This window comes from Aspergillus nomiae (assembly GCF_001204775.2).
Source record: "Aspergillus nomiae NRRL 13137 chromosome Unknown contig00015, whole genome shotgun sequence".
Taxonomy (NCBI): Eukaryota; Fungi; Ascomycota; class Eurotiomycetes; order Eurotiales; family Aspergillaceae; genus Aspergillus; species Aspergillus nomiae.
Genome location: NW_015378070.1, coordinates 65,577 through 82,568, shown reverse-complemented (window position 1 = coordinate 82,568; position 16,992 = coordinate 65,577). Strand labels below are relative to the sequence as shown.

The following is a 16,992-nucleotide window of genomic DNA, read 5'->3' as shown; positions in this document are numbered from 1 at the left end:
ATTGCTCGGGTGAAACGGGCCAGACCCAATGATGGTGGACAGTGGATGCTTAGTAGAGGCGGCTTCAAGTGTCCAATCGGGCAAATCTCGCGAATCCGTCTCACTGCCTCAGTACTATTTAGATGCACCCAGAGGCATGGCCTGAGAAGGGAATCCCAAGGACATCGTACTGCCAGTGTACGCACGCCCAGACCAATACTCCTTTCGCTTCAGAAATCGACAGTCTCCATATTCTTGCCCCAAACCATGCTGCATCTGACCCCGCTCATCTTTTTGAGCCTCGCCATGGCCGCCGTGTAGGTGTCTGGGGCGTCTTTACCTGGAATGGAGGTTTTGACGAGATGGATGGCATCGTGGCCAGCCACCAATCGACAGGGATTCTCGGGCTGCAACACTGCCCCGATCTAGATCGTGGCCTCATGTCGATGGTTGCATTCAATCTCCCTGTCGTTGGCCGCAATCCCATCTTCCCCGCCGGGCGCCGGTTTATGGTGCAGTTTCTCGCGAACGTGGCTGTCATCCCCGTTATCCTGAATACGGAGGGGGCCCGAGCGGAACCAGGCAGCTTGGTACGATAGTGGGTGTTCCTGTAATCTGGCCCTGCTTGGCATGGCATGAGGTTGCAATCTGGATGGGAGCTAACATCCCTAGTTCCACCACGTGGGGGCTATTCTCGCAGATGGCCACCTCGGCGGTGATGTGTCCGCTGTATGGCTTCTGGTTTGTGCGACAGTCCGGTGCGAAGCAAACGGAGGGTGGCACTCTTCGCCCTCTTCCTCCCAACAAGTGGGTGGTACCCTCCAGCGTGCTCATTGGCTATGGGATTCCGGCCTTGCTGTCGTTCGACCCATTCCAGTGGGGCCTCGACCTGCAAATCCGGGGGATCTTGGCTTTTACGCTGTACCCCCTGTGTATCTCTCTGACAGCACGCCTGATGAGGAAGGTGAGCAAGAAGCGCGGCAGATCCTTGAGCCCCGAGTGGAACTCGACCATCTCGTATGTCGCGGTGGGGGTCGTGGGCATGGTCAGTCACCTGTGGTATCTCGGGACGGGCCTTACAGGATATCCACTATCGGGTGATGCTGTCAGTTCCGTGGCGGGACCCACCGAGGTCGGGAGAGCCGCTCAGCTCGTGCTCCTATTCCTACAGATCGACTATGTGATTACCTTTGCAGCTATGTTGCTCCTGGCCTGGCACGAACTGACCCGGCATCAGCTTGTGCGGTCGTGGCGGGCGGCGGGCACATTGGCAGTTGGGTGGCTATTCCTCGGGCCAGGGGCAACGCTCGCGGCGGCGTGGGCTCTGCGTGAACAGTGGCTTTCTAGGCCACGGGGCGTTCGAGGAGAGATTAAGCAGAAGCCGAAATAAACCTGGACCCGCCCCATGGTTGGTTGCAGGAGGCCAACCAAGACTCAAGAGCGAGTGTACGGGAGTACGTACGGTATGGTATGGAATTATACACCCTGGTAAAGGCTAGTTTCGCGGGGGAGATAGACAATAAGCACTAGGAAGCTAGTGAGTAGTGAGCAAGCAACATGTGCACGATTTTGCATTCCGAGATACAAATAGATCAATAGCCTATCTAGGATGATCACATGTTTTGCTCCATAATACTATGCAGGGATTGAAATTTGGCTAGACAGGTCCATCGATCTGGAGTGGGGAAGAAGGCTTCAGGATGGATGACAGCAAATACCCGCGGCCGGCAAGAAACTGCTCCATCTCCACCCACAGTCGTTGCTGTAGTATCTGACCTTGCGGGCCTTCCGCAAATTTCGACAATCTATGTGCAAAAGAGAAAATCTCAAATTAGTCACTCTTCAATGGGGAGGTATCATCAAAGACACAACAGTATAAGGCGGCTTACCGAGTCGGTTTCCCATCCCGCAAGTAGGCCCCATGCATCTGAGGGCCTTGGGCTGTCGCTGCGAAGACATGCAGAGCCCCTCCTTGCTGGATGGAACGAGCTGAGATTAGCTGGATGAGCCGCGTCATCACACTATCGGGAAAGAAGTTCGAAGCGCAGAACCCCGGCGTGGTGATGACCACACTAGTGGCCATCTGCATGGTGGTCAGCCTCCGGGATAGCTCTTTGCCAATCAATGCTAGAAGCAGCTTGGCACGGTAGTATTGGTCATCGGCACTGCCAAGACTCTCCTTCTGTCGGAATGATGAGAGAATTGGCAGACTATTCTCCGCGGGCTCGGGAGGAACAGGAAATGTTGTCCAAGCATGAGCCTCGGAGGTCACTAAGACAAGGCGTGGGCCTTGTGGAGAGGCTTCTGGGGCTGTGGTGGTGGTCTGGAGCAGAGGAAGGAGCCTGAATGCGAGGTAGGCGGTGCTAAGGAAGTTCACCTGGAACAGGGAACTGTAACCATCGGGGGTCATCCGATCGTCGTTCGCAAAGAACCCTGCATTGAGCAGGGCCAGATCGAGATGTATAGCGCTCGCGTGGAGCCCGTCCACAAAACGGTCGACAGATGAGAGGTCTTCCAGGTCCAGCTTGGCTACCTGTACGGCAACATGAGGTGTATCCTGCTCAAGCTGACGTTTGACCCCGTCTGCTTTGCTTAGATTTCTCGCCCCTAGGATCAGAAGTCGTGGACCCAGCTGAGCAAGCTGGCGTGCGGCCTCTAGACCAACACCGGATGTTGCTCCTGTTACTAGCACCGTTTGCGAAGCCAGAGAGATATCCGCGGCCGCTGGTGGTGGTGGCCAACCAGTGAATTTCTGGCGCAATGCATATGGGAGAGGGCCATCCGAGGTGAAGTCACTGATGGCCGGGTTGGTCACCATCATCCTTAATGGTTCGGGGAGATAGCCTGCCATCATGGAAATGCAAGCTTCCTCAGTGCGAATCCACAGAGAAACGTTCACGGTGGGCTGGTATGGATCGCAATCCATCGTCGTAAATATACCAGTTTCAGACCCCCTCCTCCGAGGCTAGTCTAATAGCAGCAAGTACTCTGTACACTCCAGCCATCAGGCCTCAAGCGAGGGCTTATCCACCCGCGGGCTTACGGAGTAAGATGAATGGCTGGGCATGTCAGTTGGAATTAATTGCCAGTAGCTGGTTCAATACGGGTGCGCGTATGGGGTAAATATCTCAGTGTCATCATTACAACGATCAAATACCGATCTACAAGCCTCATTCGTGAGGCATTCCAAGGGGCCACTGTATTATTATTATTATTAATCAAGCTTAACGTCCGTATGGAGCTGTGGGCCCCTCTATCATTTGTGAGATTATAAAGCTATAGGGTTTGTACGTAAGAGTCACGGCGATTAGGACATGGGCAGCTTGAGCTCACGTATTTTCACACACCGATTTTGCAGCAATGCAGCCCCATAATCCCTATGTCGAGCCCATCGCCATCGTAGGAATGGGTAAGCACTGCATCTCATGTCGCTATGATCTATGCCTGACCAGTGAATAGCATGTAGGCTACCAGGGGACGTTGTATCGCCATCCAAGCTCTGGGATCTGCTGGTACAGGAAAGATCTGCCCAATCGAAGGTCCCAGCAAATCGCTTCAATGTGGACTCATGGTATCATCCAGATAAACAGCGACCGGGTAGCATCACCACGCGGGGAGGATATTTCCTTAGTCAAGATGACTCCTTCCGTCAATTTGACCCGTCCTTTTTTGGGATCAACCCTAAGGAAGCCGCGAGCATGGATCCCCAGCAGCGAAAGCTGTTAGAAGTGGTGTATGAGAGTTTTGAAGCGGCCGGTGCTCGCCTGGAAGATGTTTCTGGCTCGAAGACGGCCTGCTATGTTGGAAACTTTACCTGGGACATCGGTCAGATGCAGGCCCGAGATATCAATCATGGTGCCCCATACCATATGACGGTGCGTTCACTTCTTTCAAATCCATAGATGTATTTATATATATATATGTATTTCCAGCATTGCTAATGCCACATCTAGGGCGGTGGGTTGACGATATTAAGCAATCGAATCAATTATGTGTTCAATCTAAAAGGCCCCAGTATGACCATCGATACGGCTTGCTCCAGCACCATGTATGCGCTCCATCTGGCCTGCCGCAGTTTGCAGGCTGGGGACTGCTCGGCCGCCGTGGTGGCCGGCACAAATCTGATTTTTGGCATTGAGCAACAGATTGGCAGCGTCCGCCTGGGTGTTCTGTCACCTACATCCGTGTGCCATACATTTGACGAGTCGGCCGACGGATACGCGCGCGCAGAAGCCGTGGGCTCTCTGTACCTAAAGACCTTGTCCCAGGCCATCGCAGACGGAGATCCGATCCGGGCAGTCATTCGGGGAACAGCAATTAACGCGTAAGTGGTGGTCGATTTCGTCGTTGTGAGCTTTATTACACTCTCATGGCTAATTCATCATGTTAGAAATGGGAGGAGCCCTGGAATCAGTCATCCCAGTGCACAGGAGCAAGAGATGGTAATCAGACAGGCCTATGCCAGGGCAGGTCTGCGCTTGGACCAGACTGGATACTTTGAATGTCACGGCACTGGCACGCCAGTTGGAGATCCGCTGGAGGTCTCCGCCATAGGGAATGTTTTCGGTCCCGTGCGAAGCGCGGAGTCCCCCTTGCTGATAGGATCCGTGAAAACAAATCTGGGGCATGGAGAGGCAGCTAGTGCTATCTCCAGTTTGATCAAGACAGCCCTTTGTTTGGAGAAGGGGGAGATTCCCGCCACAATTGGGATCAAGCGGCTGAATCCTGCCCTCAACCTTCGTGATGGACGGCTGAAAATTGTTCAGACACTTTCCCCGTGGCCGGACTCGCAACAGTACCGTCGAGCCAGTGTCAACTCCTTTGGCTATGGCGGTGCCAACGCCCACGCTATTCTGGATGCAGTGCAGTCATATTTGGGTGAATTCTGTCAGAGTATTCCAGCATCTCTCACAACTCCTGGACAGCCTTCGCTGAAGCGATACTTCTTGTTGCCCTTTTCGGCCCACAGCGAGTCGACGCTGCGTCAAAATATCAAGTCCATCTCCCACAGCTTCAAGTGTGATGTTAATCTGCCCGATTTGGCATATACTTTGGCGTCTTGCCGGAGCAACCACTCTGAACGAGCGTTCGCCCTTGTTGCCGGTGATTCGAGCTGTTCCAAGCTTGTCGATTCCCTCGCCTCGGATAAGCTGACTTTCGGCACTGCCATGGGTGCCGTTCCTAAGTTGGCTTTTATATTCACCGGCCAAGGCGCTCAGTGGCCACAGATGGGTCATGAGTTGGTACAGCATTATGCTGTGGTCCGCCAAACTCTACGGGATCTGGGAAACGTCATTGCAAAGTTGCCTAACCCTCCAGAATGGGATCTCCTAGATGCTCTCGACCAGCCAAAATCGAAGAGTCGTGTCAATGAAGCAGAGCTCTCACAACCTCTAACCACTGCGATTCAGATCGCTATCGTTAACCTCTTGCGGTCATGGGGAGTGCATCCGACGGCCGTCGTTGGTCATTCTTCCGGTAAGTTTTGTCCCTGGAATATTTTGGAGCATAAGTTCACTTCGGGACGCAGGGGAAATTGCCGCCGCTTACAGTGCCGGGCTCATATCAGCAGCGGAAGCCATTATCATTGCCTACCAACGAGGTGCAGCGACAGTGAAGAGCACTCAGCGCGGCGCCATGCTGGCGGTCGGTATTGGATCAGATGAAGCTCTTCAGGCCATCCATGATATTCCCGATATCGGGATTGCTTGTTATAATGCACCCGATAGTGTCACGCTAAGTGGTACCGAGGAGGCTGTTGATATGGCCCGCGGTCGCTTCTCGCGCGCGGGCGTTTTCAACCGGAAGCTGATTACCTCTGGCAACGCCTACCACTCCAAGCTCATGGCCGAGGCTGGACAGTTCTATGAAGCCTCACTGAAGCAGTGCCTTCTCCCTAACGACCCGCCGTCGACCGGCAATGCAGATATCACCATGTTTTCCTCGGTGACCGAGGAGCCCGTCTCGACACTCGCCCTAGAATACTGGCGTCAGAACCTAGAATCCCCAGTGCACTTCGACCAAGCGACCCAGAAGCTCCTCAAGGCCCGGCCTGAAGTCAATCTGGTTGTCGAAATTGGCCCGCACTCGGCTTTGGCTGCACCACTCAAGGCAATCCGCGCGGCAGTGGGCTATAGTCCAGAGCGACTGGTCTATCTGTCGGCTCTGAAGCGCAATTCGGACTCGGTGGAATGCCTGTTGAAGATGGTCGGATCTTTGTTTCTGTCGGGACTTCCATTCGCCCTCTCCACCGTCAACGCCGACGCGACCGTCCATCGTGACGACAAGACCGGCTCGGAAATGATCCAATACTCACACGGTTCTTTCATTCGAGATCTGCCTACATACCAATGGGTATACGATGAGGAGCCTTTGTGGAATGAAAGTCGTCTCAGCACTGACATCCGTTTCCGAAGCTACCCTCATCATGATCTACTAGGAAGTAGACTTCCGGGAACATCCAATATTGCACCCGCTTGGCGAAACATGATCAGTTTGGAAAGCGTGCCATGGCTGCGGGACCACAGGGTTGGCGATGACATTGTGTTTCCAGCCGCTGGATATGTCACATTGGCTATTGAGGCGATCACTCAAATCCGTAGATCTACTATTTCGGCCGTAACAGATGCATACACCCTACGTAGGTGAAGATCACCTCTGCGATGGTACTTAAAGAAGAATCACCTACTGAGCTGATGTTTGATCTTCGGGCTATCTCTGGCCAGCCAGCGGCATATGAGTTCGCCGTCAGTACTTTCGTGAATGGAACGTGGACACAACATGCCACTGGATCAGTCCAAGTGGATAATGACAGCGCCAGTGGTAAGTTTCCTCTTGCTGGCGAGGGTAAGATTGGGCGCTAACTTTGAACAGATCAATCAATCAGTTCCGTCGAGAATATGGCCGGCAGTCGCGGAGGCATCAACAAGGACAGTTATGACCGTCGCTGGTACGGCGCAATGGACAAAGTTGGCCTGATCTACGGACCAGGGTTCAAGACACTTTCCGATATTCGTGCCAGTCCCGAGCATCACTGGGCCACTGCAGAGGTTTCAGGCAATGCCACCGACAAGCTCATGGGCCGGCAGTCACAATACATCCTTCATCCCACCACTATTGACGCCTGCTTGCAGCTTTCCATTATTGCCGCCCATCATGGCAAGCCGGAGAGCCTTAAAAAGGTGTATCTGCCTGTTCTAATCCCAAAGCTCACAATTTGGCCACACCATAGCAGCCAGGGGCTTCCCTTGACAGCTTGTGGTCGCGGGCTCCACCGCGGGCTTCGATCGGTTCAGACCTTCACTGGGCTCTCAAATCCCAACCACCAGACTATACTTCAAGCAGAGATCTCTTTCTCCTCCCTAGAAACTGCTGTTGGCGAGAATGGCACAGGAAAGAGCCCTCAGCCTTATACACGCCTCGTCTGGAAGCCGGACCTTGATCGCATGACAAATACACAAGCACAGATTCTGTTCCACGGAACACAAGATGACATTTCTACATCGAAGCACTTCTTCTCTCGGTTAGAGGAAGTGACTAGGTTGGCAATTCGGAGTAGTGCGGAGCGACTCCCGGAGAACCTACAAGCAGATCGTCTGCCAGGCCACATGCAGAAATTTCTGGAATGGCTGAAGATGGAGGGATTGGCGCTCTCCACCAATGAAGCTGCAGATGGCTTAACAGGCGAGAGTCTCCTTGATAAAATTGACGCCATTGCTCGAAGCGTTGAGCAGACTGTCCCCGAAGCTGCCATGGTGGCTCAACTAAACTCCCGGATGCCGGAAATCCTGGCCGGGACTGTCGGTGCACTAGACGTAATGGTTGAAGACAATCTTATGTCGCGAATCTACGAAGAGGGCTTTGGGCAAACAGGTGCCTATGCCAAATTGAGCGATGTCATCGACCTCGTGGCACATAAAGACCCCCGACTGCGTATCCTCGAACTGGGAGCAGGTACTGGCGGTGCTACAAAGCCCATGTTGAAAGCCCTGCATGGAGACACCCCTCTCCCCAAATATGAGAAGTATGATTTTACCGACGTGTCCAAGGCTTTCTTGGGTGTTGCCCAGGATAAGTTCCAGGGATATCGCAATTTAGACTTTGGTATCCTCGACATTGAGAAGGATCCTGTCGCTCAGGGTTTCCCGGAACAGTCGTATGATATTGTCTTTGCATCAAATGTAAACTTCCATCTGAACCATATCACCTAGATGCAAATACTGAATTCGAGATAGGTTATCCATGCGACGCGCAATGTCGCCTCCTCTCTTCGCAATTGCAAGAGGCTTCTCAAACCTGACGGCAAGCTCTTGATCATCGAGACTACGAAGCAACGACAGGTGACCGGATTTATGCTCGGAGCCCTCCCCGGATACTGGCTCGGTGCGGATGACGGGAGACCATCTAGCCCGTTCCTGTCGAAGACGCTATGGCACCAGAGATTGCTCGATGCAGGACTCTCGGGGGCCGACATCGTGCTGGATGATTACCCGGAGCCAGCCGATTGTACTACTCTTATTATGTCGCGCAACTCCAGCGAGGCCGCCAATCACGCCAGTATGAATGGCGCCAATCATACCAATGGTGCCAACAGCATCAACAATATAAGCGAAATCAACGGTGTCACTGGTGTTAACCAATTGAATGGAGCAAAATCTCTGAAGCCATCAACGGTCACTTTGGTATGAAAATTGTGGATTTGTTATAGGTCGCAGTGGTATATTCAGAATACTAACTGGGGGACGTAGATATACCGCCGGGAGCCGCAACCCCTCCAGCGGGCTCTCGAGGCGAAATATGCACAGCTAGGCATCTCAACTCGGTCGATGGCACTGGAAGACATTCCGAATTCCCTTGAACGAGACTCTCGCACGATCATGCTGGCCGAACTGGAGGACCCACTGATGGCGCGGATGACTCCAGCCGAGATGCACGCCGTCCAACGCTACACTCAACAGGCTGCCACCGCCATCTGGGTCACCAACGGGAATGTTCTCCGAGGCCAGGATCCTGAAAAATCACTGGTCTTTGGCCTAGCCAAGTCTATTATGACTGAACAGCCTTCTTTCCATCTCTGCAGCGTGGACGTTGACATCGGTGATGGGAAGGCTGACTGCGGCAACAGTACCACGCTCCTTGTGGAGACAGAGATGGCCTTCCACCACGACCCCAATGGCGAGCTAGATACGGAGCTGGTCGAGAAAGATGGCCTGGTCTATATTAGTCGGTATGTGACTGACGATACTGAGAATGCTAACTTTGAGCGGTACTTCGCCATCAAGCCGACTGTGATGGCCCTTGCCCGAGGCGAGAGCTCCTACTACTCGCTTCAATTTGAAAATGTCGGTCGTGTAGACAGCTTCTATTTCAAGGAGCAGAGTCTGAAGCCACTGGGTGAGAATGAGGTCCTCCTAGACGTGGATGCTGCTCCGTTGGATAGTCTGGTATGTGGCTTTGTTGTGTTTCCTTTTGCCGGTTCTCTGAACCTTGGCCAATGCTGATTGAAATGTAGTCAATTGCCGCTCTCAAAGGACAGATAGCTTCCCCTTGCTTTGGTCTGGAAATTGTGGGTACCGTTCGTGCTGTCGGTTCCAAGACATCTAAGTTGAAGGAAGGAAACCGGGTATGTTGCCTCTATCCGCACCACTTTGATACGGCTGTCATCGTGGATGAGCGTCATTGCGAATTGCTCTTGGCCGATGAACGCCTGAAGACCTGATCAGTCAGATACACCCCGTTGTCACATCTCTACACGTCGTTGAGCTGCTGTTGGGGTTACATGCTGGGGACCAAATTTTGGTCGACTGTCGTCAAGCGCATCTCGCTTGTATTATCTCTCAAGTGGCTCTCTTAGAGGGTTCCAGAGTCTACGTTACTTTTGACTCCGAGGCTGGACGAGATATTCTCCAGCAACTTGGTAACGACTCGCATCTAGTAGACCGTCAGGCCAATTTCAAACAAGCCTTGCTGGGCACTTCGTTTGACGCCATCGTGACAGACTCGACGGATAGCTATCAACTGTTTGACAATATTATTAACTCTGGCGGTCGGATTGTCGCTCTGGCAAATACTGCTCCCGTTGAGATGGTCAATGCTGCAGTATCATTCCTCAACAAGAGCGTCACCATCGGAATGTTTGATCCTTTCAATGGATTTGCAACAGCTCCAGTCCAGCACTCCAGGTGAGAATCGCGTTGAAAATTAATAGATGACATTTATAACTAACCCACTGGGCCAGCCTCCTCGCAAAGGCATTAAAGCTTCTCCGTCGCAATGTTATCCGGCCAATTCCATCTACGCAGTATGATCTGTCATATTTGCCAGAGGCTGTCGGCCATATTTCGCAGGATGACTACGTCGGACGGGTGGTCCTAACACGGACACCAAACACTGCTGTCCCCATCCATACTGTTGCAGAGCCGTTGATGTTCAATTCCGAGGCGTCGTATCTCCTGATAGGCTGCCTAGGAGGGCTGGGAAGAAGCTTAACGTGGGTCTTCTCTTTCTTTTTCTTTCTATTTATCCTCGTCAGAGGCCTCCTGATAAGCACAAATTCGGCTAATATCTGAACTAGGACATGGATGGTCTCTCGTGGGGCCCGTCATTTTATCTTCCTCTCCCGCAGTGGTGCAGACAAACCTGAAGCAGCTGCTTTAGTGAAGGAGTTGCACGAACTCACTCGGGCCCAATATCTAGACTTGACCGTGCAGGTGGTTCGTGGTGATGTCTCTATTCGAGACGATGTGAGCCGGGCCATTTCCTGTGCCACCAAGCCTATTAAGGGAGTGGTTCAAGCTGCCATGGTACTCAAGGTACGATTTATCATTCTGTTTTACCCATGCAAAATTCAGCCCTAATTATATTTCCTTTCTGGGAACAGGACACCCTTTTTACAGAAATGTCGCTGGCTCAGTTCAACCAGGTCTTACATCCCAAGATGCTGGGTACCATACACTTGCACGAGTTACTTCAAGGACACGATCTCGACTTCTTTGTTATGACGAGTTCCGTTCTTGGTGCCATTGGTGCTGCCATGCAAAGCAATTATTCGGCCGCCAATGCGTACCTTGACCACATGGCTCGTCATCGCCAAAGCCTGGGCCTACAGGCTACATCCATTGCGCTGGGAATGATTCTCAACGTCGGCCATGTGGAAGAGCATCCCGAAGTAGAGAAGGCACTCAAACGCAATGGGATGTACGGGATCAGTGTCGACGAGTATCTGCTCATGATGGAATTTGCCTGTCGCCGTCGGGACTTGAGCAGCACCACGAACTCTCACGATCCGTACAAGTATGATCCTTGCGCCACTGCTCACATCGTTACCGGCATGGACCCTACCCGTGTCTCTCGCGCTGGTGGGAAGTCTCTCTGGCTGAAAGATAACCGGCTGCGCAATCTCGTCGCTGCGCTCGGTGGCGGGAATAATGGTGATGGATTCAACGCCGAGCAGTCGGCTGGGCCCAGCACTCACGAGCTCCTTGAAGCAGCGCGGGCCGAAGGGGGGGTTGCGGCCGTCAAGGTCACGACCCTGGGGTTAATCCTAGCAAGATTCTCCAAATTAGTGTTGCTGCCGGTGCACAAGATCGACCCGGGCAAAGCTCTGGCCCATTACGGGATGGACAGCATGATCTCAGCCGAGCTGAAGAGCTGGGCATGGAAGGAGTTTACGGTTGATCTGCCATTTTTAGGTCTGTTGGACCAGAGTCTGACATTTGATGACTTGGCTGAGAAAGTAGTTGCGTTGGCTGAGACCAAGTCTACGTGAAGCTCATGTATCTACTGTACTCCCATTCTTCAAGTTAGATATCATATCGGCTACAGGCTCATCGGGTGCCTAATTAGGAGGTAGATGTCATCGGTGGAAACCCCAGGAATCAACGTATCTCAACCAATTGAGTCTATTGGATTCCTAGCTTATCGCTCTATAGCCCTCAGGGTGCTCTTCTATCGAAGGGCTCAGGAGCTGAAAGGCTCCAACTAATCTTCCTCCATACCAAGCCGGCTGCGGAATATAGTGTTTCCATAACAGAATTAAAATATGATACTATACAATAATAATCTTTCCATCGTCTAGTTCACCACTTACACCTCTCACTGCATGTTCTCTCTGCCACCATGTGATCCCAGACCAACAAGGATCTCCTCCTTCGCCCCCAATGGAGAGGGAGGCCAAGCGGCTAGGAGATGCAACTAATGGATTGGCATTACGAGGAAACAAAGAAAACAACCCCAGGGTTTGGGTCTCTCGACTGTGGCTGGGTGTCTTGGCGCATATGCAGGGGGAAGAGGTCTCTTCCATCCCCTGATACCGCCATACTAGATCATACCATACAGCCTGGTAATGTCTGGTCATAAAGGGCCTCCGTGAAAACATTGCCAAAATGCTGTCTCCAATCCGCTCCGCGCAAGGTAGTATCGATCCCGCTTACGTGTCGCTCTGTGCTTCCTCCAACAACTTCATTCTTTCCGCTCTTCCTTTCGCGCAATTGTACTTTTTTCCTTCGTTGTCTTTCATTTCTTTTCTACTTTGCTTTTCTCTTCTACTTCTTACGGCTGACTGGTTCCCGATCTCCGTTCATCGCCATGTCCTGGCCTTTGATTGGGGCCTACGCCCTGCTGGCTTTCGTGGCCATCATCGCACTGAATGTCACCTATCAATTCCTGTTTCGCCTGCTGAACAAGACTAGGCCGCCTCTGGTCTTCCACTGGATTCCCTTCATCGGCAGCACAATTCACTATGGAATGGATCCGTACGGGTTCTTCTTTTCCTGTCGCGAGAAGGTAAGAAACACCCGTGCTACTGCTGGGTGATGGTGGCTAATAAGGGGGCGATTTCACACTATCTAGTACGGCGACATATTTACCTTTATTCTCCTAGGACGCCCTACCACAGTGTACCTGGGCACGCAGGGCAACGAATTCATCCTCAATGGCAAGCTGAAAGACGTGAACGCGGAGGAGGTGTACAGCCCCTTGACAACGCCGGTGTTCGGGTCGGATGTGGTTTATGATTGCCCCAATTCAAAGCTCATTGAACAGAAGAAATTCATCAAATTTGGTCTCTCCCAGACTGCGCTGGAGGCCCATGTGCCGTTGATTGAGAAGGAGGTCGAGGACTATCTTGCCATGTCACCCAATTTCCACGGAACATCGGGGGAGGTGGATATCACAGCGGCCATGGCGGAGATCACGATATTTACTGCAGGAAGCGCTTTGCAAGGAGAGGAAGTGCGGTCGAAGCTCACGACCGAGTTTGCGGTTCTCTACCACGATTTGGATAAGGGGTTTACCCCGATCAACTTCATGTTACCCTGGGCCCCTCTCCCGCATAATAAGAAACGCGATGCGGCCCATGCTCGGATGCGTGCGATCTACATTGATATTATCAACAAGCGGCGAAATGCCGGTGACAACGTCCCGGAAAAGTTAGATATGATTGGAAACTTGATGCAGTGCACCTACAAGAACGGACAGCCCTTGCCGGATAAAGAGATTGCCCACATCATGATCACGCTGCTGATGGCCGGCCAGCACTCCTCATCTTCCATTAGTTCCTGGATCATGCTGCGCCTGGCCTCCCAGCCCGCGGTCGTCGAGGAACTCTACCAAGAGCAGCTGGCGAACCTCGAGCGCACAGGTCCCAACAACAGTCTGGCTCCACTACAATACAAGGACTTCGACAACCTCCCGCTCCACCAGAATGTGATCCGAGAGACCCTCCGTCTGAATTCGTCCATTCACTCCCTCATGCGCAAAGTCAAGAACCCGCTCCCGGTTCCTGGCACGCCCTACGTGATTCCTACGTCCCATGTCTTGCTCTCCGCGCCCGGAGTCACAGCCCTGAGCGATGAATATTTCCCCAATGCCATGGCCTGGGACCCGCACCGGTGGGAAACACAGGCACCGAAGGAGAACGATAAGGATGACATCGTCGACTACGGATACGGCGCAATCTCCAAGGGCACTTCCAGTCCATATCTCCCCTTTGGAGCGGGACGCCACCGCTGCATCGGTGAGAAATTTGCCTATCTCAATCTGGCGGTGATTGTGGCCACGATGGTGCGTCACCTGCGGTTTTCAAACCTGGATGGACAGACAGGCGTACCTGCCACCGATTATTCATCGCTTTTTTCGGGGCCGATGAAGCCTGCACGAATCCGCTGGGAACGTCGGGCTGCAAAATCGGGATAATCGATTACCTCGAGAACCGTCCCAGCGCTCATGCGTTATCATGAGCTATGCTGGACGTGAGGAAAGCAAAAGTTCCTTCTACATGGGTATTTCATTTTTTTATCATTTCTCATACCAATTGGTTCATCAGTATATAACTTAATTGATAATCCTAGGGGTGCAGTAAGCAGGGTAGAGTTGTCACATTTTCCTTCCCAGACAGGAGACTGTCCGGCCGGGACCAAATTCTTATATCGCGTAGTTCCGTCAAAAGCCCGCTGATATCTAACACATACATACCAAACATACCTATGCTAAAATGTATAAATAGAGAGGGGTCTCTCAAGAGGCCAGGCTTTGTCGTCCATCTCTCAGACAAAAATTTATTCGGGCGCACTGTTTACGTGGCCTCTTTCTATAGTACACTGCCTCTCAAAGGAATCACACTATCCACTCGCCTGCATGTCCCCTTCTAGGTTTACGTCAATTTACCATGCATCTCGTATCAGATAGTAAAATTACATTGGCGGGGGGAGCTATGCACATGCAATCCAGCGAATTGTTTATCCGTGGCCCGACAGTATATCCAGTTGGTTTACCATACGATGAACGCTAGGCTTCGTCTGACATGCAGACTATATAATGGGACTAAATCACCCTCCAGAATGATATCCTATTTCTTCTCACAGTCAGTCATATTCTAGTTTTACGCTACCTATATTGCTTTTTTTTTTTTAACCAACACACCATAACAATGTCTCTTCAGCCAACGGCTACCGAGGTTGGTACCATGTACGACCAATATACCAGCCTCTTAACAGACGTTATGGCGGGATTTATCCATGTTGGCTATTGGGATGACCCTGAAAGAGAGGACACGATAGAGGTAGCCACTGAGCGGTTGACTCGTGAAATCGGCGAGCGACTCTCCTCTGTTCGGGGTCAGCGTATCCTCGACGTTGGCTGTGGCACTGGTAAATCGGCGGTGCAAATCGCCACTGCCCACGATGTTCACATTACTGGCATTACTGTCAGCAACCACCAGATTGAACTTGCCCAGTCTCAGTACGAAAGCAACACGAAAGCTGGACAAGTCAATTTCCTATTCGCTAATGCCATGGACCTCCCGTTTGCTGATGCCTCCTTTGATGGCGCATATGCCATCGAGTCTCTGGTGCATATGGACGATAGACGCACTGCCCTTACAAATATCGCACGGGTACTTCGTCCCGGCAGCCGACTAGCTATTGCAGACCTGTTTCTCGATGCGGGCTGCCCCAATCCCGAGGTGCTGGCGCGCTTCCACGAACTCTTTCAGGTCCCACCCATGCCTTCCGGCGATGACCTCAAAGCTCTCCTGCACCAGACAGGCTTCAAGGTCATTGAATTCACCGATATTCGAGATACGTCCGGCCTGTCTGCAAATTTTTAGAGCAAAAGGCCCTCTCCCTTGAGGGTGAAGTTGGAGAAAAGCTTCTCGAAATTGCGCACAGTATGGCAACACTTAAAGAGCTCGGGTACGCCTTCATTACCGCGGAGCGCATCTAGTAGAAATTGCGCTACAAATCAAGGTGGTCAAAGCGCAAACGCCTGTACTGGTAGAGGATTGATTCCGAACTGCTGAGCGTTTTGTTGGCGTCAAGCCTTATCGTCTAGTTCTACCATTCTATTCGTCTAGAAATAGATTAGGTTTACTAGCTTTTATCGCAATATAATATACAGTTGAGTAGCCACAGTCTTTAACGCTTGACCTAGGGCCAATTCAATATCCCAGCTGAGATTCAAGATAGGCTTCAGCGCGATACTAGCTTTGTAGTATATTTCTTTTGGATCTTCTGAACTTGACATTTTTTGCATCGCCGCTGATCAAGTCATGAAATATGCGGACACGTGATTCTATTGCTAAAGACCTAGATATTCTCTGTTTCGAATTGGAGGCAGCTGGGCTGATGGATGAGCTCCCATCGCTTGTCATAAGGGGTATCTGCGACTACTGCGACTTCCACAAGCCGATCAATGGCAAGACTATGCAGCCATTACTGCTGCGGCGTATGCAAGGGCACTTTTATCTACAGTTCCTATTACCGAAGATATGATACCCCACGAACGGAGTACGTGAGTCTCCAATTGCCAACGATCATACACTGAGCCTTTATTATATAATATAATTAGTTTCCTGCATTGGATTATACTTGAGGCTGTTTCTTCAGAGCGAGTATCTTGAAGGGGAAAATGTATAAAAAGGGGAAGGACAATCAGGCAGAGTACCTCTATTTAACTTCACAAACATCCTACTGGGTTGTCTAGCTCACCCGCGATCTGGACAGCATCACCCAAATCACCCACACTCACCCTGTGACTTAGCGACGCTCACCCATAAAGCAGCAACTTCCAAAGGGCTTATTTTCCAGTCGGCTGCGTTCAATAGGTGGCTTAAGTGCGGCTGAGCGGACGGGAAGCCCTGTTCTCCATACCCTGTGGTTGTATGTGCTATATTCGTATCGCCATTTCACTTATGTTGGAAACTCAGAACATAAGTCTGTGTGTGTTGCGGGCTACGGGCTGACGACTCCTGTGCAGTATCTTGGATCCGGATCTGATCCGAGGAGGGATGCCGATAGGAGGGATGCCGGTGGTATAGTCTTTGGCTGACTTATGGGTCAAGCTTTACATCATCTGGATTTCTAATGACCTGCAATTGATCCCTCTCACTGAGCTGCGTTACATGTTCGAGGTATAAGTACCGGGCACCGGCCATCTAGCTTCTCAGCATTCTTCATTCAGATTCACAAACAGTATCGTTGTGCATTGCGCTAGTTTCAACCAGTGACTCTGACAAGC

At 51.7% G+C, this 16,992-nt stretch overlaps 3 protein-coding genes across 3 annotated transcripts; all 3 read left to right on the top strand.

Moving 5' to 3' along the window:
• Positions 1-3,339: 3,339 nt before the first annotated feature.
• Positions 3,340-11,746, top strand: ANOM_001444 (type I polyketide synthase; the record flags this gene model as incomplete). The annotated part of the gene is made up of 14 exons (XM_015546701.1): positions 3,340-3,388; positions 3,439-3,854; positions 3,933-4,303; positions 4,370-5,457; positions 5,510-6,619; positions 6,709-6,801; positions 6,853-8,159; positions 8,214-8,660; positions 8,727-9,422; positions 9,491-9,601; positions 9,706-10,160; positions 10,217-10,468; positions 10,553-10,790; positions 10,859-11,746. The coding sequence occupies 14 exons, from the start codon at positions 3,340-3,342 to the stop codon at positions 11,744-11,746; spliced, it is 7,521 nt and encodes a 2,506-aa protein (XP_015411291.1).
• Positions 11,747-12,564: 818 nt separating this feature from the next.
• On the top strand, positions 12,565-14,172 carry ANOM_001443 (cytochrome P450; the record flags this gene model as incomplete). Its single annotated transcript, XM_015546700.1, has 2 exons — positions 12,565-12,762; positions 12,829-14,172. 2 exons carry the CDS (start codon positions 12,565-12,567, stop codon positions 14,170-14,172), a joined length of 1,542 nt encoding a protein of 513 aa, XP_015411243.1.
• Positions 14,173-14,905: 733 nt separating this feature from the next.
• ANOM_001442 (class I SAM-dependent methyltransferase) lies at positions 14,906-15,583 on the top strand (the record flags this gene model as incomplete). The annotated part of the gene is made up of 1 exon (XM_015546699.1): positions 14,906-15,583. The coding sequence occupies one exon, from the start codon at positions 14,906-14,908 to the stop codon at positions 15,581-15,583; it is 678 nt and encodes a 225-aa protein (XP_015411290.1).
• Positions 15,584-16,992: the final 1,409 nt, after the last annotated feature.